This window comes from Oryzias melastigma, linkage group LG21 (assembly GCF_002922805.2).
Source record: "Oryzias melastigma strain HK-1 linkage group LG21, ASM292280v2, whole genome shotgun sequence".
Lineage (NCBI taxonomy): Eukaryota > Metazoa > Chordata > Actinopteri > Beloniformes > Adrianichthyidae > Oryzias > Oryzias melastigma.
The window spans coordinates 18,201,816-18,223,927 of NC_050532.1; the positions used below are offsets into that span (position 1 = coordinate 18,201,816).

The 22,112-nt window shown below is 39.2% G+C and overlaps 2 protein-coding genes across 9 annotated transcripts in view; both read right to left on the minus strand.

Annotated features, from left to right (window-relative positions):
* The window catches only part of grb14 (growth factor receptor-bound protein 14), a 21,953-nt gene extending 11,272 nt beyond the window's left edge, over positions 1 to 10,681 (minus strand). The window contains exons 1-3 of one of the 3 annotated variants that reach the window (XM_024287274.2): positions 10,261 to 10,681; positions 9,538 to 9,658; positions 1,787 to 1,943 (exon numbers count right to left, since the gene is read on the minus strand). In XM_024287274.2, the coding sequence (XP_024143042.1) occupies positions 1,787 to 1,943; positions 9,538 to 9,658; positions 10,261 to 10,433 (451 nt within the window). In that variant the 5' untranslated portion in view covers positions 10,434 to 10,681. Of the gene's footprint in view, positions 1 to 1,786; positions 1,944 to 5,100; positions 5,380 to 9,537; positions 9,659 to 10,260 lie in introns of those variants that run through there. The other 2 variants (XM_024287275.2, XM_024287276.2) reach the window with 2 other exon arrangements.
* A 4,477-nt stretch (positions 10,682 to 15,158) lies between these two features.
* Positions 15,159 to 22,112, minus strand: part of cobll1b (cordon-bleu WH2 repeat protein-like 1b) — a 24,805-nt gene continuing 17,851 nt past the window's right edge. For 5 of the 6 annotated variants that reach the window (XM_024286821.2, XM_024286818.2, XM_024286824.2 and 2 more), the window contains 11 exons: positions 21,440 to 21,644; positions 21,133 to 21,358; positions 21,003 to 21,041; positions 20,817 to 20,911; positions 20,437 to 20,649; positions 20,206 to 20,329; positions 18,736 to 18,949; positions 18,579 to 18,652; positions 16,459 to 17,780; positions 15,757 to 15,850; positions 15,159 to 15,678 (listed from right to left, as the gene is read on the minus strand). In XM_024286821.2, coding sequence (XP_024142589.1) covers positions 15,761 to 15,850; positions 16,459 to 17,780; positions 18,579 to 18,652; positions 18,736 to 18,949; positions 20,206 to 20,329; positions 20,437 to 20,649; positions 20,817 to 20,911; positions 21,003 to 21,041; positions 21,133 to 21,358; positions 21,440 to 21,644 — 2,602 coding nt within the window. In that variant the 3' untranslated portion in view covers positions 15,159 to 15,678; positions 15,757 to 15,760. The remainder of the gene's footprint in view (positions 15,679 to 15,756; positions 15,851 to 16,458; positions 17,781 to 18,578; positions 18,653 to 18,735; positions 18,950 to 20,205; positions 20,330 to 20,436; positions 20,650 to 20,816; positions 20,912 to 21,002; positions 21,042 to 21,132; positions 21,359 to 21,439; positions 21,645 to 22,112) is intronic. The other variant, XM_024286819.2, reaches the window with a different exon arrangement.

The window sequence follows — 22,112 nt, forward strand, 5'->3', positions numbered from 1 at the left end:
TAAGTCGCACTGGAGTATAAGTCGCAGGGACATTCAATCTATGAAAAAAACCGCGACTTATAGTCCGGAAAATACGGTAATCATTTTTACACCAGCCCTGACAAAGGACTAGTGACTTCTCCAGGGTCCTTCACTCCAATGCCTCGTTTCCACCGAGCGGTCCAGACTGGACTGGTTCAATATTTTGAGTGTTTCCATTATAAAATGAACAAATTAGGCCAGACTGATTTGTACCATTTATGATCCTGTCATTGGTAGTAGCTCCATAGAAAAATGGAACAGACCATACAATGAAATCCATTGATTGGTGGAAAAGTATTACATAAGTAAGAGTCCGACCAGCACTGATCCAAGCCAAAAGTTTTGTCCTCTTTTTGCAAAGAGTATTAAATTATTTGTATTCCCTCCTTATTCAGGCAGGTTAGTGACCAGAGACATGCCAAATCTGCAAATACAGAGAACTGTTGTAGTCCCATTGTTGTGACGCACAGCTACATCATCGGTCGACACCCCGCATGCGTCTTGATGGTCCAACACTCAATGGAAATGCTCACTTGAATAGCCTGGACCATTGTAAACTGGCCAGGAGTGGACCGGTCCAGTCCGAACTGCTCAGTGGAAATGAGGCATAAAGTAGGTGGGATGACCTACAGTAACCCCTATGATTCTGCAAAGGACAAAGTTGATATTGATGATGAACGAGTTGCTGTAGCACATCACCCCCCTCCACAATACTTTTGTCACATCAGATTACTATGTTCTATTTCTGCAGGTGGCAAAACGAAAATAACTTTAAAGTAAAAGAGCAGTCATGTAATGTGTGACCATTCTGAGACAGTAATGTCGTAAAGTAAGGTTATTTTTGAAAAACAATGGTAAGTCATCTGTAACGCATTTCAGTTTGGAAATAACTTGACAAGGCTGTCAATCAAACAGTGCAATGTTTTACTTGGACCACTGAGAAACTTTCTTTAAGCTGTTAACTTGTGTTGGAAGTAAACCAACAATAAACCATCTCGCTCTATTGATCTCAGTTTTCTCCATCCTCTCTCCTCACAACGGCTATCTGCATGTCCTCTTTTACTCCACCTACTGATATCCTTTTAGGTCTTTTCCTCAAGGCAGCTTAAACTTCACAGTTTTTTCACAGATAAATCCAATATCTCTCCTTTAAACTTGTTCAAATCATATTTGTCTGGTACAGAAGGCAGCTTAACAAGTAATACCGTTAATGACATTGACCAAGCAACATTGTGCATAATGATAAGAATGTGGCCAATAGGTGGTGCTAAGGAAAAATGTAAAAAACAGGAGCAAGTAAATAGAACATTTAATCATGGATAATAAGGGGATTTATAGAAAGTTTATTGAAGTTTTATGTGCAAAAATTATTTTATCATTATAGGTTAAATAAAGGGTTACACAGTCAGATTATTTCTCATGATGTTATTGATTTTATACCAAATGTAAAAAAAAATAAATAAATAAATAAAGAGAAAAAAATTTAAAGCCAATTTCCAGAACTGGGGTTAAAACTAACAAATTAGCAATCTGTTGATATTTATCAATAATTAAAAATGATATTTTGTTTGGTTGTTCACAAATATGTGTGTGCATGGGTGAATGGGACTATAAAGCACTTTGGGCCTAAATTAAGGTAGAAAAGCATCACATACTGTAAGTGTATGTCATTTATAATGAACAGAGACTGCAAACTGATTTGACATAATCACATCAGGATAATGACACTCATCATGCAAATGAAAATACAATCAGAAAACTTTACCTATTCCTAGATGTGTCCAGTGTTCAAACAGAGTCCAGCTGTGGTCGTCAATGCAGTGATTCTTCATGACGAACAGCTGGCATATGTCCCTGGCAGTGACATCGGGGGGCACTTCAATGGCTTTGCTGGTGTTGTCTTCATTGTAAACTTTGATTACCTGAAATGAAATACATTTTTAAAATTGAGACAGGAGGTAAAGCAGTTGGATTATGGAGTCATATTTTTGGAAAAACAGACAACTAATAAAGACATAAAGTTATAATAAAATAATAAAAATGATTGTGTTCACAGAGACACTGCTTAATTTGATTTAAATTAAATATATATATTTTTCTTAAACTGCAAAGGAAGAAAAGATTATGTAATGAAGAGTGTTAAAGAGAGTTAAGCCATTCATTCATCTTCGATTCCCTCTTAGTCCAGTTTAGGGTCACAAGGTTGCTGGAGCCTATCCCACCCACTGTCACATAAAGGCGGAGTACACCTTTTAAAAGTTTCCCAGTTCATGGCACGGCCACACTCAGACACACTAGTGCACACATTCTCTCCAAAGTGACTATTTAAAGACAATTTAACCTAAGAAACATGCTTTTGAGCTGTGGGGGAGGAGCCAAAGTTGGTTGGAGAAAATCAACCGATCCATGAGAAAAACATGCAAACTCCACACATATGATTTAGGATTTGAAGCCGGATTTTTTGTTGCAAGGAGACATCACACCACCGTACGATTTAAGGGATGACCTGATATCAATTCCTAAACATATACTGCATAAAAAAACATATTCTCCTGTTGGTGCCAAGCATGTTAACTGTGTTTGGACATGCTTTGTGTACAAAATACAGCTGAGTTCACAGCCATGGCAAAAGAAAGTTTTTGTGGTAAACATTAAAACACACACCAAACAGAACATGACGTGTCTGCTGGGAACCACCATGTTTAACTCTTCGCGTTAGTGCTCAGTCGAGCTGAAAGGAACATTAAAAATACACCTCTTGACACCTATCACCGGCACGCGGGAAACCTTATTTTGCTTCCCAGGGAGCGTAATTAGTTTCATCCAGTGTGGTACTAACTATGCAGCCACAAGGGGACCAAAGTCTGGCTGAGTTTTTATACAAGATTGGAGATTATGCTTTTTTTTTTTCCTTAATGAGCATACTGATGCTCATTATTTGGAGAATATAGACCATGGCTATGTCCGAATTCCTTCTCTACTCAATGTATAGTGCGTTTGCCTTTTTTGTAGAGCTGTCCGAATCCACTATTCCAAAATCCAGTGCCCTGGAAATTTCCCAGAAGTCTTTGCAAAAAACCTGTGTGCGTCGATGCACACAACATTGGCGAATATAAACCACAATGCATTGGGTTTGAACAATTTATGAGAAAAAATGTCATTTTTAATAAACCATCAACATTTTCCTTACCAGAACACAACCGATTCATAAATAGTCTTCATAAAATGCTTCTTATTTAATCAGTTTTCACTCCTGAAATTAGTGACGTTGGTGGTGTTTGAATTGCTTTTAAAGTCCAGGGCACTAGATATTCCACAACCATATAGTTTTTTTAGTGGTTAAGGAATAGGAACACAGGACATAGACAATGTCACAAAGTAAAAATCTAGTAAATACAAGCTTTTTATGAAGACTATATAAATAAAATGTGTTCCAATGATGAAAATATGGATAGTTTATTTTAAAAAAATATACTTTTTTTCACCAAAATTGTTCAAACACAATGCATTGTGGTCTAGATACACCAACCTAGTGGGCATTAGGGGTGGGCAGATCGATTTATTATTATTTGTTATTTCACATAACCTGGTGTGTGTGGTTTTCAGTTCTTGAAGAATGTATTCTATTAGTAGTCTGGCTGTGATTTTTATTTATAAATTGTGACTGCAAATGTGTGCATTTTTTTTACTTGAATTAGTAGTGATTCTGTCGTGCACTGGTGATCAGATTAAGCCAAATGATGATGAATTGGATAAGCTCTACAAGATCACTATCTATTTTATGTTATTGTTTTATTAGCAAATGCCAATTATTTGTTCCAAATCTATTTTATTTATTGAATGAGAAAAATAATCACCAATATGGACCATTTTGATCAATTTACAACTTAACACATCATAAATATATGAATTGGGCTTTTATGCTTCAGTTAATCTTGAGCACAAACCCATATAATTACTGTTCTGAACTCAAATTAGTAATTGACAAAGGTAATGGTAAAGTTTTGCCACAGCAGTATTGAAATATTAACTCTTCGAGTAAGTTGCAAAGTATATTTAAGAGCTGTGGCATCAGACTGATGGGGGTGAAACAGGGGGGCCAAGCAGCAGAACATCACGTGCTGTAAAACCTGTCTGGACACAGCAGAGTAAATCCAGATACTTACAATGCAGCACTAAATATAGTTTCATAGAACATAAACTCCTCTATTAGACCTTCTTATCTCAAGGACGGGACAATGTGTGCCCGTTTGCCAATTAGCCTAAGGTTAAACCTTGAAGTGCTCTCCCCCAGCTGTGGCTCTGTCACTGAGTGGTGGTGAGGGGTTGGCCTCCAGCCTTGACAAAGAAAACCACCAAAATAGTCTTCCCTGTTCTCGAATACGCATTCAAGTATCGGCTGATTTGCAACAAAAACAAGAACTCTGAAATAAAAAAAGATACTTGTTTATAGCTTTTGATTTATTTGTACTTTTATATATTTAAGTAGCTGTAAAAAGTAAAAAATGTTTCTATTTGTTTAATGAAAATTCATTAATTTGGAGCCATTAAGCTTCATGCAATGTGAAATGAGCTTAGAAAAAATAAACGTTTTATAGAAAGAATTCCATTAGAAGTGATAAGCTTTTACTAAAAAGTTTGAAAATAGTACTTTTTTGTTTGTTTTAGAACTTAGATTTATTGATTTTTAGTCAATTTTCTAGCTCATACTTACTTTTTAGAGCATATTTTCTTATTTCATTGAGATCAGGTTGATCCAAGACCATAAAATCTTTCAAATACCACTTTATCTAAAACATTTAGAGGTTAATTAAGTGGTCAAATAGAAGAGATCATGTTCCGAATAGAACAAGGGCTCGTTTAGTGTTGAAGAAAACAATTCCTTGAAAAGTTTTCATCAACAATGACTCTTCAGAAAGGGCTCACATGTGGCTGGATCTCATCCAGTATCATCCAAAAATGAGCTAAAAGTAGAATGGGAACAGAGGCAGCCATTCAGAAATACAACAACGAGAGAGAGAGGGGGGGAAATAAAAAAAAAGAAAAGTTCAATAAATGTCAAAAGAGCTTAAATCCTACCCGCTTCTGCAGACAGAGAGGTGTGATGGCAGGCAGGGTGACTCTTCTCGCATGGAAACTCATGCTTCTGCCTTATGTACACAGTAAACGTTGAGATGAACATCCATACAAATCGGGGAGAGTATAATGTGCAGATCACAGCTTAGCTGATAGTAGAGACTAGTCTGTACTGTCATTTATAAGAGTAAAGTTTTTACGACATGATAACAAAACTTCATCCCTTCAGAAACCCTTGGGAGTGAACGCCTTTGCCGTGCAAGTGTGAGAAACTAAAATGTGTTGCATCCCCACAACACAAACTCCTCCTTTGTCCTTGAGGATGTAAAACTTTTTCCTTCTCTCTCCTTTTAGAAAGGAAGTTCCAGCAAACAGGGTAAAGGGAAGGATTTTTCTCATGGTAAACAGAGTTCTAATATACAGTACAAGGCTAGGGAGAGCTTAAATGCTTACAATGAAAGAAACAAAGTGATAAGGAGAAACTAAAACAAAGGAAGGGAAGACAGCACATGTGTCAGATTGTTTTGCTGACTTTAGTCTCAAGACACTGCAGAGCTATTTTTAGATTCTGACGTAAATCCTTATTAAAAAAAAGAAAACAAACAGTATACAAACAGTGCTATTAAGCATATATGTAGACATGAAGATTACATCCCACTCCAGTCATCTTTTGCAAAATCAGTGGTCTTGTAATTATGATTTTTCCATTTTTAGGGCAAAATAAATAAATAAACTGTCATTTTTTCAGACAGTTTTTGCAGCACAGCAATAGTTCATTAGAATTTTGCCTCAGAGTTATGGGCGGAACTGTTTGTAAGGAGTGAGCTTTCCTTCATTTCCCATCTTTCCTTTGTTTACACTCTCTCCCGCTAGCTTACAGCCCCTCACAACCTCAGGCTAACATTAGCGGTGCAACAATAAAAGGTGAGCAATATTGGAGCTATCCAGTTGTACAGTTTTGAGACAGTTGGTAACTCAGATGAGGAAAACAACAACGTTCATGGATCTGTTTGTCTGCAAGTGGATGCATCGGAATAGAGTGGAGCAGGAAGCCTGTGGCCCGCCAACTGTACTTTATACGTAACAACTACAATTTTTTTTCGAAAGCTCCTGATTCACCACAATTTCAAAAATAAAATAAATACTAAAAAACTCAGTTTTAAGCTTGTTTTTCATTATGTCCTCCACCATGAGAATAACACAACAAGAACATGTTAAAAACATGTTAAAAAATTGGGGCGGCCGTGATGCAGGGGTCGAGTTTTGATCGTAAGACTGCAGGTTTGATAAACGCCTTGTCTGTCTGTGTGTCCAAGGGTCCTTAGGCAAGACACTGAACCCCACCTTGGCTCCGGTGGAAGCTTGGTGCCAGTGTTTGCTATCAGTGTGTGAATGTGTGTGTGACTGTAAAGCGCTTTGGGCCTTCAAGGAAGATAAAAGCACTATTGAAGTATACACCATTAACCATAAATTAAAAAAATAGACAATTCATTGACAATGTGATTCATAATCCAATGTACCCAGGATTGTCTGGATTTTCTGATTGACATTCAAGTAATGTATTAGAGTTGGCTTTTGTTTACTTTGACCTTAATTACACAACCAGACTAGGGACAAGCACACGAAAGCAGCGGATTGTGTTCTTTTGGTTGCATTTTGATAGGATTTTATAACTAGCTATAAATTGAAACAAAAAGCCTATTTTTACACAAATATTGTTTAAGCGCATGGATTTTGTGTACAAGTGATGTGCAATAAAGTACAAAAAAACATGCCTTTTGAGCCTAAATTAAATGTACATTTTTTGTCATTTATGTGACCACTGCCAAGAGGGCAAGAATGAGATGAAGCACTGTGCCTGTGTCTTTTAGCATATTACGCACTGCCAAGTTGCTATGTGTAAATACAAATGATTGCAGAATTTCTGTGAAGAACCAGAAGCAGCTGTGACAGCTTCAGGACAGAGTCTTTTAGCTCTAATGTAGATGATCAAAGATGCAGCTGTGCACAAAGAGATTCTTTATGAAGCGATGATCACAAAGATTGCATGTTATTTGGTCTATTAGTCAAATTTATGCACATTATGGTGTGGCAGAGGTCTGGTGTGTTCAGTAATTTAAATAGATGTTCCAGACAGATGAAGCCATAACGTTGCTTTATCTATTTTACGCTGCACTAAAACACTAAAACATAAGAAGAGTGATGACTAACCAGTCAACGTTTTGAAACTTGCACAAGTCTATATTTCACTTTGTGAATTGAGGCTCGTCATTTTACTGTATTTACCTTCACATAGTTGAAAGTGGGGCACTCAACTCATGAGAACAGACAGGGAAAGAGGAACCTCCCACAACAGTCTTCATCTTTATCTGGAAATACAGCACACTAACTTGTGAGAGCACAGACAAGCCGTCGCTTCTGCTATCACACAGCTAAAATGAATTGGAATTAATGGAGCCACGACGATAACGCTGTCTCCACAGCTCCCATAACAAAACCGGCTCTAGACACACTGTCCTTGACCATGGCTGAGTCAATCAAGACCTCCCTTTAGGATGTGTCAGTGTTAGGCAGCAGCCAGACTAGAAGTGGCACAAAAAACGGGTGACAACTCAAAGGAAGAACTTCAGTCATTTCCTCTTGTTGGCTCTATTATGCTGATAAGTAACTTTTTACTTGGCATCCGTGAAGAGGTTTTTTTTCTTAACTTATAGCTTTTTCTGACAAAAAGAAAAAAAAATTACCAGATAAATTTAAATTAAAAGTTTAATTAAGATTAGGATTAAAAAAATGCTAAAATCGGTTTGTAAACTCAACTGAATATCAAGTTCCAAAATGACAGAAAAAAGTTAGAAATCTTGATTAAAGGATTAATTCACCTAGGTGTATATATTATAAAAGAATCCTGTATCACCTTCAATGTTAATGGAAGTTATTCTGGTACAAAAGTCTGCTGAATTACCAGTAAGTCTAAAATGTAGTGGGTTTTTTGTAGTTTTTCCACAGTATAATGCATGTTATGGTGTGATTGTAACACAGTTCTCAGCTGTCAATCACAACTCTTAAAGTGGATCATAATGAAATGATGAAAGCATGTTCTTGTGTTTATTCATACTTTCAAAATAAAGGTGCAGGGGTGACGATATACTGAAACAACAGTTTGTATGATGTTAAAAAATTATTTGGAAATTGAGTACAAAGCACCAGGAGTTCATCAGAAATTTGTCTAAGTTGTGGGCGGGACTATTGGTGTGGAGTAAGCCTCCTCTCTTGCCGTCATCATTTTAGGTCAGTGAGTCGGATCGAATCAAATGATTCAAAATGAGCGAAAATTCAAAGTGAATTGAATCATCAACCACTAATATAGAATCGAATTGTTGTTAAAATGAATCATTACACCCCTACTGCTGACCATTGAGATTTTTGGTTGGTGGTTCACTGTATGGGAACGGGTGGTACCCAAATAATGAAGCACAACAGTATTACTGAAACTGCTGAAGTCTGTACCATTACAACATATTTCGGTTTGGTTCCTGAGGGGGTGCACAATCCTCTTGTGAAGGGAAAAGTGAAATTAAATTTAAAAAAATGGACTTTTAAACCAACATCAGCTTTAATAAAGTAGCAGTTTGTGAAGCCACGAGATGTATAAACTAATTGTTACCTTAAACTTAACATAGATTTTCAAATTACTATTTTCTTTTAAATGTAAACATGTAAAAAAAGTAATTTTGTTGCTTTTGACACTTGATTAAAAAAAAAAAAAACGAAGCCAAAAAAACAGCAAAAAATTTAAAATTCCAAAAGATTTTTTTCTCACCCTGTGATTTTTGTTTTCCACCTGACTTTTTTTCTGAGTACATTCAGAGATCTATTGTTCTGCACAATAAAATAAAAAGCACCAACGAAGTCTTTGCAGAGCAAAAAGGCTCCAGCACACAGGAGGCAAAAAGCCGAAGGGTTATAAAAGTAAAGAGAAATGTTTTTTTATTAAAAAAAAAGCCACATGTAGTTCAACTTCTAGTTTGGAATAAAAGATTATTAAGAACCAGCGGGTATTTCCCAGTATTCAGTGCATGACAATCACACACCTTGTCCTAAAACAAACAGTCCTCTGGGCTCTGAGCCAGGTATTTCTTGGGTAAACCATAAAGTTATCAAGTTTCAAATGCAAAATCTCCAGGTGGTACAGCACCCCACTTGAACTATTTTTGCTCTGTTTTGGGTGGCTGAGAGGCAACACAATAAAACACATTTTCAACAAACAACACTGTTTTCTGATCATGATGATACTGCGTTATTCACAACTGTTACTATACTTATACAACCGGTTCATCCATCAACATGTCTCCAGGTTTCGCTCACATCACAAGTCAAACACTGTGTAACCATGCATACAACAGGAGCAGCTCAAGCTCTGGAAACTGGACACTGGCTCACCTGAGTTGCACTACATTTGGTCCACGATGACAAACATTCAGAAACAACAAGTGTCGGCTGAGACTCAGAAGATGGATTTGGAACAGGGAAACATAGGGATTCCTCTTCTTCTTTAATGCACCTAAAAAACAAAATTAACAAGTTGCACAATAAAGAAGAGAAGGGCGGCACGTATCGAAACAAACGTCAATTAAATAATACTCGACTTGGCCAGGTGAATTTCCTATCAAAAACAGACTTATCAAATAGAGGTTCGGTAGACTTATAGATAAGATACATCGAGAATTTGAGACAAATTCAAGAGATAAGCCACAAAATAGTATGTATATTTTGTTAATTTCAAAAATTGAAAGGTTATATATAAGCAACAATTAAACATCATAAAAGTTTATTTTCTAAAAAAGACATAATTCTCGTAAGCACATTTTCCTGCTTTTAGCTTCCTAAAGCTTAAATGTATTTATGCGTCATTGCCTCATATTGAATGAGTTTCTGCAAATCAGACAGCTTTGCTTCTCCATGTTTGTTTGTCAGAATAGTGCCTCAAGAACACAGCAGCTCTCAGATGTTTGTTACTGACTCCTGCAAAGAAGAGCTGTTATCTTGCAGGGCAAATCAGGCTAAGAAATACTTATTTATTTCCATTTATCTATATATCATGACTGACTGTCATAAACAGCTGACTTGCATTCAAAGTGCATGCAGAGAAAAGGAGAAAAGTACCTGTTCTCCTCACATGGCTTAGTCCGGGTTTTCTGAGCATTTGTTGTGAGTAAAGACTCTTGCAACGGGATCAGGGCTGGGCTAGGAAAGCCACTCACATTACCACTCTGAAAAATCTCTGCTTTGTGTCTGAAGCTTAAAGAAGTGTTTATTTTGTCCAGTGTCCTATTCATATCACTCGAGCGGGTCGGCTAAATCCAAGGCATCATCTGGAGCAGGAAGGAGAGACGAGTTTTTGGAATGGAGCTTGTGGCAGAGCCCAGTTGGAGCAGGCTGGCTCACGGGGCGCTTCTCTTTAATGCTCAGCAGAATGCACTCAAACACACAAACACGCACACATGCACACTCACACATCACTCCGGCTCATCTGCTACCCACAGGGTTGGCCCAGTGGGGCAAAATAATCCCTCCTACCTCCCAACCCCTACCACAGCAGTGCTCTGTTAAGCTTAATAAATCACAAAACAGCCTACTTTATTTACAAAAAATCCCTTTTAAAGTGTGTGTGTACACATGTAGAGACAGGAAATGTGCACAGCAAGTACCTCCTAAACAAAGAGTCTGATATGAAGTCTTGCAGGGTTATAAAACCAACTGTTCTTTTGTTATGGACTTCGCACAGACTTTGCACTTTAAACGCAGTGTACTGTAGATGGCTGTAAAGACTAGCGAGTCCAGGAGGCTGGCTGTGTTACTGGCGGTGTCATTCAGTGACAGGCTCCGCGTGGGGGATGGTTGGGATGATAACATCGCACTGAAAGGTAATGTGTAACAGACCCTGACCGGGATGATGCAGAAAAGCAGGCAGCAAAGGGTTAAAACAACAACCGCACACCAACAGTAGATGAAGCCTAGCCCGTCTTACAACAACCCCTTAAACTATGACAGGAATCAGACAAAGACGCTGTTGTTGTGCCTTTGAAAACAACAAATTAATACATTTTGTGTGTTTTTTTTAATTCTTTGTAATAAGAAAATGCTACACTATATTTGACTGCACCATGTTAAGCTCTGCATTGTTCTCAGGAGTCAACGCCTCATGCCTCAAAGCGTAGAAGTCCTACTTTTAATAGTGTAAAGCTTGCACCATCTCCTGGTGCATGCTCCACATAGTCGCAAAACTTGTCTGACAGGGTAACAGCAAGTCCTGCATAGTTGAATGTGGGCAGTACAGCAGAGGTCTAAAACTGGCGGCCTGTGGGCCAAGACAACATTTTGCAACCCCCACTTTAAGATGAAAGTTTAATGTTGGTATTTTGTTTGAATGGCACATTTAGAGGCCTGTGTGTGGAACTGATGAACCAACTAAATTCTTTGAGGATAGCTTTGTATTTTTGAAGCTTTAAGCTTATAACTTTGCAGAAAAGTCCTTAGCAACAGTTGCTAGCGTTGTTAGCTCCTGTCGTTTCACAGGACATGCAGAAGATATTGCTTAGTAGAACATAGACATGGACCAATGTTCAAAAACTTGTTCAGTAGACATAGGCAATGGACCAAAGATGTAGACAGTGGATGCAAAAACATATTTTGGCACGAATGGAACCCCATACGGCCCAACCTCAGTCAGACTCTACCTTCAGTGGCCCCAAGGTAAATTGAGTTTGAGACCCTGCAGTAAAGCCTCGTTTCCACTGAGGGGTCCGGAGTGGTACGGTATAGTCCAGTTAATTCTGGTTCGCATTTCCACTCAGTTACCCCTCGCTTCTGCTGAGCGATTAGCCTTCATGGCGCATACGCGGTGTGAACTGCTATCGTTTTATTGTGTCATTATAGTGCGAAAACTAGAAAATAGCAGCTGGGTGGATCAGTGAGCTAGGTGAAGGGCTGACACCCAGGAGCCCTGGGTTCGATTCCTAGGGTTGTCCACTGATCCCCATCCACATTGGGTCCCTAGGCAAGACCCTTGACGCTGCTGCCTAACTGGGTCCCTATGCCCCTCAAATACAGGGTTGTGTCAGGAAGGGCATCCGGCGTGAAAACTCTGCCAAATCACTGATGCGAAACAGTGGGTGCTGTTACGCTGTGGCGACCCCGAAAGGGATAAGCTGAAAGTGAAAGATAGTGCGAAAACTAGAAAATTCCAGGCCTTACTGTAATTTGCAGGGATTTTCAATATAGACTCGTAACCAAAAGAATACCCAAAAAACCCCAAAAACCCAAATGCTTACGAACCTTAGCTTAAATGAGCGCCACATTGGTGCTTTCAATTGTCAGCATCCCTTTCTGCCAATCAATGGGTAGCTACAGCGGCTCCACCTTAACCATTACAATCCACTTTTCAATGAAATTACAAACAGTTGGAGGCCCCCCAAGAGGTACGGTTTGGTACTGTTTAACTGGACCATTTTACAATGGAAACGCTCAAAATCCTAGAATGTACAGAATCAGGCCGCTCAGTGAAAACAAGGCTTAAGATTCTCTTCTTTGGCCCACAAAAAGGCAAGGAGGCTACCAATCTACCTGGCATTGAACTGAATGCTCTGCTGGAATTTTCCCTCAGAATTTCCCTTAAGGATTTACAGATATCATCCCTTCAAAGAGGGTGGTTCTCAGGGATGATGTCAAAAAGTCTGACAAAAAAAGACAAACGTGGCTTTACAACAGAAAGACCCACTCCAATGAAAGTCCTGTTTTTGTTATTTTATTATGTTTTAAGGACATTTATCAAAAGATTAAGCTCAAGATACAATTTCTGAGTTTTTCTTTATTCGAATTCGAATCTGAAAAAGACAAAACTGTGCCGTTTAAAAAAAGCCTACATGCCAGGCGGGGGCTTGAGATATCTACTTTGATCCCCTCTGCAACACGTGAAAGAGGGCAGGGTTTGTGACAACAGTCCCACTCACAACTCAGAGGCAAATTTCTACTAAATTCCTGCTGTTGTCCTAGAAACAACACAGATTTTTCAATTTTGTCTAAAAACAGCATAATTATAAATAACCACTGGGAATGCTTTTACAATAGATCTAAAGATGATCGGAGTGGGTCTTTAAATTTGAGGTTTTTGAGGCCTTATATCCTAATTTATGTGAAGTTTCCGACTGCACCTAAAAACACAAGTATGTTAAAAATATTAATTAAACCCTATCTAACATATAAGCATTAAAATATTTCTAGTGTTAAAATGTGTATCGTTTCCCCTGCCCATGCTGTAAAAGTTTTTGTCTGTTTCAACTTTGTTATAAAACAGATGGAACACACTTTTGATTTCAGTCAGTCATTTTAAATTAACAAAATTGCTAAATAAAATGAGCAAGTTTATGAATTGTGCAGAAATTAAACTATGGTGCTTTAAATGAATTATAAGGCTCCAAAAACTCCATCCTAAACGGATCTTTTAAAGGCTTTTGGTCTAATTTTTATTCAATTTAATAATTCTTAGACAACAGAGGGATTAAACATGTATAAAACAGTTGAACTAAAAAAATATACCTTATAGTTTTCAAACGTTATTTTAGAACCATCTACTGCATCAGTGTGAAATCAAATCAAACTTTATTTATAAAAAGCTCTTTTCATGCTTGCATAGCTTGAATCACTTTACAATAAAAACAGACACTCTGCATAAAAGGAAGACAGTGCAAAGTCATAAGCACAGACTTATGATTGTTTTTCTTCATTTTAGTCCTGACAGTCTCCTGAATGAACAGCAGCGTCCTTACAGCACGTTTAGAGTCCAGAGAGCAAATCGTCACAGTAACCTGTTGGAGATAAACTTTGAATTAAGTGTCTCTAGGTCTTCTTTATAAAAATATGTCTATTACTGGCAATGTATTTGAGATTATAAAATGTTAATGTATGGAATTATTGAATGTGACTGTTGATTTCCCCGTAGAACCCCATAATTCTGCATGAGTGGCTTGTAATAATCCTTGATTCTATTAGCCGAAGGCGATCATCTCAGTTTGTTTGGGTTTCGATGCAGGAAGTTGCTCTCCATCCATTCAGTCATCTGTTGGATGAGAGTCAGCTTGTTTACCTGCTGTAATTAAAATTTTAAATATAAGGGTCATCTGATTTTGTGATAAAATTGATCAGTGCTGCATTAGCAAATCAAGATGAACCATGTATGCATTGAAAAAGCACTTTGAAATATTGGTGTTTGCATTTTATACTTTTTAAGTTACACAAAATGCAAATAAACTACTTTTTTTACTTTCAAAATCAAGGCCTTTTTTAAATATTTTTTTCCCAACAAACCTGTTTTTTTTATAAGGAGCATGTAGATGCAAGAAAAAAATCAAAGCAATAAAAATAATATATCCACATGTGAATAATAACAAAACTTCAAAAAGCCTTTGAAACTAAGAACCGCCAGAGATTATCAAAATTGCCACATTACAGGTCAACGTGAGAAAAATAATAGTAAAATATATATATATATAAAATAAAATACTTACCATGTATTTGATAAGCAACAAAAAGTACAAACCCAAGGTAGGTGTTGGAACTCACGTGAGGGTTCCCATCTGGACCAAATAATGTCATCAGAACATAGCTAGCTTAAACCTTAAGCAGCTTTAAGCAAACTATTAATGCTTCCAGCTTTGACATTTTTCCTCAATTACTCATCAGTTTGACAATTATTTTCATTAGACCTTACTTCCTACAAACAGAAATAAAAATGATTTATACTTCCTACAGTTTGCATGCTACCATAGAAAGTTGGTCAGCCTTTGGAGGCCCTCTAGTGGCCAAGACATGTAAACGCCCTCTATCAGTTTTAACATTTTAAAGTTATTGGTTCTAGGGCAGTTTTAAGTTTTTTGCTGCCGACTTCAGTAAATGTTCTCTAAAGTCAAACTCAAGATCCTCGTCACAGATGGAATTCTTCTGGTCCACAGATCTTTTTTTGTCTATTTAGAAGAAAAAAAAGTCCACTTCACTCCCTCTGTTGATTCTTTGTCATCCACTCAAGAGTTCACTCAAGTTATTGGCCTTTATTAAGCATTCAAAGGCTTTTAAAATACAGAGAGAAGCACACTTGAAACACAAGAGAAACACCTGACAGGAGAAACTTTTATCGCAACCCAAGTGTACTGTACACACTGTATTTCTGCATTCAAAACTCATACTTAAATACAGACCTAAAGTACAACATAAGACATTAACCTGACCTGTTCTGTCCTAAACATTCTGTATTATTTAGATAATACAAACCAAATAGTTGCAATAATTTACGAAATTCTAATTTCTGATTGCTCAAAACACTGCATTAAATGCATGATAGTTCTCACTAAATAAACATTAAAATATGCAATAATATCTCTTAATTAAAAAAAAAGAAAAAATACAAAATAGTAACCATCAAAATACATATTTTTATGTATCCTGGCTAGGTAAGAGGAGTCAGAGAAGAGGCTTTCCTCTTTTGTGGTAAATTTCTTAAGAGCTCCAGGAAGACTGTGTGGACTCCTCCTGAAAGACAGATTTGGATGAGCACATTGTTGAAAATATGAAAGTGTTCTGGATTATGTGATGCGTCATGAGACAAACATTTTTAGGGACTGCACTCTCCGGCCATTTGAAGACCCTCCTCCCTTTGCAGACTGGAGTCGTCACCCTCCAGCGCTCTGTTTTCACAGTCCTGCTGCGGTACAAAGAACGACAAAGCATGTCAATAGTGCTGTGCTGAGCATGTAAACAAGAAATTAAACTAAATTCAAGACATTCAGTTCTGTTGTTAATATGTGGAGATATTACTGTTACAAGTTTATGAAAACTGGGTTTTTATGTACTAATCAGTTGTTGTAAAATTGTTACTTTTTCTTATTACCTTAGCAGCCGCCGTGCAGCGTGTAAAAATGCAACTGCTGCCTCTAAATACAAATGCCACCATGCAGCCACCAGCAGATTTTACTGAAGGACTTGCATTGATGTTGCAGCATGGTGGTATTTTGGGATATGCGACCATAGTCTAACCAATCATTCCACAGTGAACACTGAAACTCTAAATGCCTGGAATTCATAATCTTCCTCAGTCACAGCTGATCAAAGCCTCTACACAGAGCACCAACATCAAAGACAGAATGAAGGAAAGCACTACAGCCTCATCTCCGTTCCCAAACACCAGGGAACACTAAGAGGGCACTCCTGTCAGTTGTTCCTAGTGCACTTCTAATCGATCTGACACTGACTGGCATCTGTGCTCTTCAATTAGATTAGATTTGCTCCGAGTGCAGCTGTGAGAGAACCAACCTTCAGACAGAACAGTCCTCTTGTCTCTGTGACTGATGAGAGACTTGGAGTGGGGGAGGTGGGTGTGGAGGTGATGAAGGGAGGCGACTTGGGTGCGTGCGACAGAGACTGGCTCCGTTTTACAGCAGAGGAGACGGCCTGGGCGAAGCGGGACGGCTTTAACGGAGAGTAAGGTTTAGGAGCTGCAAAGCTCCTTAATTTTTCCAGGCTCAAGCCTGTGCTCGACTCCCTCAGCGGCAGACTAGCTTGCCTGGACAATGCCACCTTTCCGCCGACCTGCTTGGGGCTCAGCTGGACGCCGGCGGCCTCTGCCGTTTCCTGTTGACACTGGACAGGAGGTGGGAGAGGAGGGGGTGGCAGGGCTGCCCTCTCTGAACTCCCTGAAGTCTCCTTGAGGCCAAAGCCCGGACCGGCACCCGGACTTTTCTCGGCTGCTGAAGTTACATAATACCCAGGTGTTTTTTTCAGCTGCGGCAGGCGGAAAGAAGTGGGCTTCGGTTTGGTCACAGGTGGAATTTTCATCTCCTTGAGCTCTGCTGGTGAAACTGCTTGAGACACTCCATTAGCTGCGGATGAGCCCTCGTCTGTGCTGTGTAAACTTGCTGGTGAAGAAGGCTGGGACATATCCCCATTTAAAGTGTGCTGAGCACTAGTGTTATTCAGTGAGTCTTTACTGGGTATGTTAGGATGTGTTGTGTTTTCTAAAACTTCAGTCCATCCCGTTTGCTTGGTGCTCTCATCTAAAAGAGGAGAAGCAGCGTTTTGTCCCTCTGCTGGAGCTTTAGGAGGGGCTTCCAGTGTCAGTGCAACTTCAAAATATCTAAGTTTTTCAAGGGATTTCTGAGGAACTATGGTGTAGGTCTTCATCCCCACTTTAGGGGTGTAGTCTCTTGTAATCTCATTAGAAGGTTTAGGTTTTGGCTCAAAGTCTGTAGCAAACATGGATGTCCCTTTTGTTGCAGTAGAGGCACTTGGCGGTGAGTCTCGGCATGGAGAAGTCTCCGAGGTGTGGGATGTGGAAGAGTTTACGGATGCAGGCCTGTTGTCTGCGTGTTGGGGTGGAGGAGCAGGGAAATCTTCAAAATCTGTTTGGACTTGAGCATCCTCTCCCGTAGGTCTGGATGCACTTTGAGGCTCTAAACTGCCCAAGAGGTCAGCTCGTTCCAGTGGGGCGTCAGTGTTTGTCTGAACGGAGGTCTCTGCAACCTGCGGGATGGCTGGAGGGAGGCTGGTGGCGTTGTTCTGACCGTCAGTGGCGTCAGACGGTGGTCCTTCACAGATGTCGGGTTTGCTTGGGTCTTCAACAGGAATTTGACAACCACCTTTAAAAAAACAAATGAAACCAATTTATTTGAACTAGTTTAAGTAATATTATTATTTTAGCTATAATTTAGTAGACACATTCTCACTCCTATCTTGTCTTATATGAACATGTGGTTTGGGTGCCCCTTGGTCACTTTTTAGCATTTTGGGTATCCCCAACTCATCATTTGACATGCTGGCTGCCAATAAATCAGGACTGGTACCAGTCAGAGGGCTGCTTGGTACTGGGCCACAGACTCTAATCAGGAGTCTTCAACCCTTGGGATGCAGTACCGGTACCCTAACAGTTACCCTCCCTGTGCACTAATCATCATGAAACTCACAGTGAATGCTCACAAGCACCCCCTGATGACTAGCTGTTAATTTGGTGGCTTAGACCCACGTGGTTAACCCATTTCCAGAATCCAAGTCCGATTGGAGCTAAACACCATGAAACAATCCCAGGCAATTCCCTCGTCGAGAAACCGGGTGACCAAAAATCTTGTCCCATTGACTTGAAAGGGCGTCCAACTTTGCAGTCGGGATAATGAGCTTCACACCCAGAAGCTGGTTCTATTTAATTGAAAAAGTCCAACTTGGAACAGGTTGACCTTTACTCTAACCCAGTATGGGTTCTGCGTCCGTTTACGTGTCTGAAGGGTCAGGGACACGTGACTTACTGGGAGCAGCCGGCACATCAAAAAAATGATGAGTTGGGGACACCCAAAACGTCAAAAAGTGGCTGGAGGGGGCCCAAACCATATGTCCACGTATGACAAGTAGGAAGAGGGAATGTGAAGAATTTAGTAGGAACCCACTGTTTGGTGCCACGTCGGAGTCATTCGTTTTCCCTGCATCAGTTGCAACTGTAGAATCTTTCACCTGACTTTGACTGCAAAAACGAAACACATTTTTTTAAATACCTACTGATGCAGGTAAACTCACAAAATAAATTAGTATAACTCGAGTTCATACATGCCATCCGAAGAATGATCAGATCGATCTTCCTCGCCGCCCTCCACTGACATCGTGCTCTCCATCTCAATATCTGGAGACAAGTACTGCAGTGAGACCTCCGGTGAGACGCTGAGGCTCCGGTCCTCTCCCTGGACGCCATTATGAGCTGCAGACGCTGAGGTCACTTCCTCCTTCTCCATAATCTCCTCCAGTGTTTTAGGAGCTGCAATCGCTATAAAACATCAAAATCATGAGTGTCTTTGTTTCTATATTGTGAAAACCATGTGTTGGCTGGAGGGTAAAGAATTCGCAATATGACTTCACTACATTAAAATGTGGCTCTAGGCAGTACAAAGAGCATTTAATCTAAAATCTTATGTTGAGATTTACAGAAAGAATGTTCAAAACAACACAGTTAAATAGGAATAGAAATGCAGTTTTTTCCACCAACAAAGACATACAGACACCAATAAATTTTTTGGCAAAAACATAACTTATAAATTCCTTTAAAAGACATCTGAGAACTAACGGATACAATCAAAACAAAAATCACACATAGAGTTTAGCTCTTGATGGATGAACGAAATAGGAATGTCAAGGCCACTCCAGCAGAAGTTTCCATTGTCGCCATCTGATCTCAATTTATACACCGAGGACTTTCAGGAAAGAGCGGAGGAGGTGACACTTCTCGGTGAAGCTAGTGGAAAAAATGCTTCATGCAGCAGAGCGCTGTAAAAACAGGGGTCATTTATATCCTGAGATGTTGGAGATAAAGTGTAACTGAGCAAATAGAAACAAAACTAACATTTCTACATGGAAGAAAACTAGAATGTTTAAGATTTTGTTAAAACTCCACAAGGAAAAATACCATCCTAAATGAATCAAGCATTTGAAAAAAAATTAAACAAATATTTTCAAATATCTGCATGTTTTTTCTGTGCATACGGGACGGGCGGAGTTTCCTCGAATAGGATCTAATGCGACTACACAATCACAGGAAAGTGTGTTGAAAAGAAAAACTATAAACAGCCAGGAAAAATAAAATTCCTGGGATTTTATAAACTACATAAGCTAAGCTTCCTACCAACATAAAATGTAAACTATATATTAATAAAATAAATATTTAACAGGTAGAGAATAATCATCAGAAAAATGCTCAAATAGAAAAAGTGCAACCAAAACTAGTGTGCACTAAAGCTTGACCTATTTTGGATTAATAATTGGCCTTTCTGACCAAATGGAACAAGAGTTCTAACAAACAGGATTTACTAAAGCTTTAACTAGATGGCATACTTTTGTAAAATGACCACAAGGAGGCACAAAAGTCAAAGAAAACATTACAAAATGAGTGCTAAACTTTTGATCAAATTTGTGTCAACTTTATTTCATGAACAAAACGATTTCTACTCATTAATTTCTATTCTATGCATATGCAGAATCATAAAAGCCAACAGGAGGTGCTGGTAAGTGGATTAAATGAACACTAACCCTGTGAAAGTTCCTCCTGAGAAACCGGACTGTGGACGACGGCACTTGTTGGAGGTGGAGGAGCCTTGCGCTTGGTTCTCTTTAGCGACGATTCTGCCGACGAGCCACGGCTCACGCCCGCCACCTGCATCAAATTTGCATACAATCAAAGCGGAGGAAGGCACCAACCACAGGTTTTTCATTCTTACACAACTGCAGGGCGTCTAATGGCAACATTCAGTCTCCACTCGCCTGGTCGAGCTGGGTACCGGGTTCGGAGCTGAACCTCCGCGTGGTCCCGATGTCTGAGTTGCTCCTCTGAAATAGCCGGTTCGGCGGCTGTGGCGCGCGCCTCTTCTTTGGCACATCAGCAAAGTTGGAGGAGTTTGAACAAGGCAGGGCCATGCTCAGCGGTCGAGGCTTGCTCACGAGGACAGGAGAACCGGGGGCACTGACTGTCGTTGGCTTTAAAAGGACAAACATCCAATCAGAATGTGACGAGGACGGTAGTTTCCAAATAGCGCAGTGAACATTAACTAATAGCCGAGCAAAGTAAAGAAACCTCCCTCTGAGGATTTCAACGTTCTATGAAAATATGCAACTCCAGGTTCTGTTTATCAGAAAATCCTTACCTGCTCTGACTTTTTCTTGCTTTTTCTAAACATGCTGAAGAGGCCTTTATTCTCCTCCTCCTTCAGGTTTTTTGCTTTGCCTGGTGTGACAACTCCTGAAAAAAAAAACATTTTTTTAAATACTGCATCTGTCAAAAACATGAGCGCTCTGTCACGGTCACCTGTGCTGTTTAGTCAGCGACATACCTGCTGGTGAGTTTGGACAAACAGGAGAAGCCGCTTTTCCTGCAGAACCGACACAAGATTTACTACACAGACCGGTAGTACAATGACAGTGTTAATGATGCAGCGTGGTTTGAAAACACTAAATTCCTACCTTTTGTGTCTCTTGCATAAACCTCCCGTATTGCATAATCGTTAAGAGAATTGGACAAGTCCAAAGGGGTCAGTGACTGGCCGTCCCTCATCAGAACCGTAGTCTCTGTGTCAAATTCACATTTTTCACAGATTGCTGGTAAGAGCTCAGAAAGGGGAACACGGGGATTTACTCTCAATATGGTTTTCTGGGTCTTTTTGTAGTTGATCACCATCCGAACAGTTGCCTGGAAGATACGTACATTTAAAAAAAAAAAAACAACAACACAAACACGAGAAAGCTGCATTTATGCTTTGTGATGAATTACCTCAGGCATCTGAGGGCCTGTCTTTTTATTTTTGTCCTCTCCTTTAGTTTTCAGGATGACCTTCTCTGCATCCAAAGTCCCGATGAGGGCGCTGGGTTTCAGCTTGATGCTGTTCTTGTTGGCTGTGACCAGTTCTAAGGTGTGGCTCGCTGGGTTCAGGTGATACTTTGCACAAAGAGTCACTAAGAGATCCATTAGGGGTTTGCTAAAAGATCAAAAAATAAAACAAAAAAGGCATCATTAGGACAAAAGTTACAAAAATATACAAGGAAAGCAAGAGTTTTTCAAAATGTGGAAATATCAAAAATATTATTTGATAGTATTAATACTTAAAATGTTAAATGATCTGCACTTTGACTGGTAAAATATAAATAACTAAGTAGAGAATGTGTTTTTTAACATGTTTTTGTAGCCTTTTTTTCTAATAATGGAAGGCATATACAAGGAAAATTAAGTGTTACGTATTTCTTTATTCAAATTGTTTTGACTCGGGAGCAGACGTAAGAAATGCAGATTAAAAAAGAGCTTATGTGTGACGATGTGTGGCCTACAAGCTCCCTGCTCCAAACTCTCAAAGGGGCGTGGGGTTTGCTCTGCACCAACAGTCCCACCCACAATTACAAAAGTAAACATATCCAATTAAAAAATAAATAAATAAATGGGGAGGGAGGCG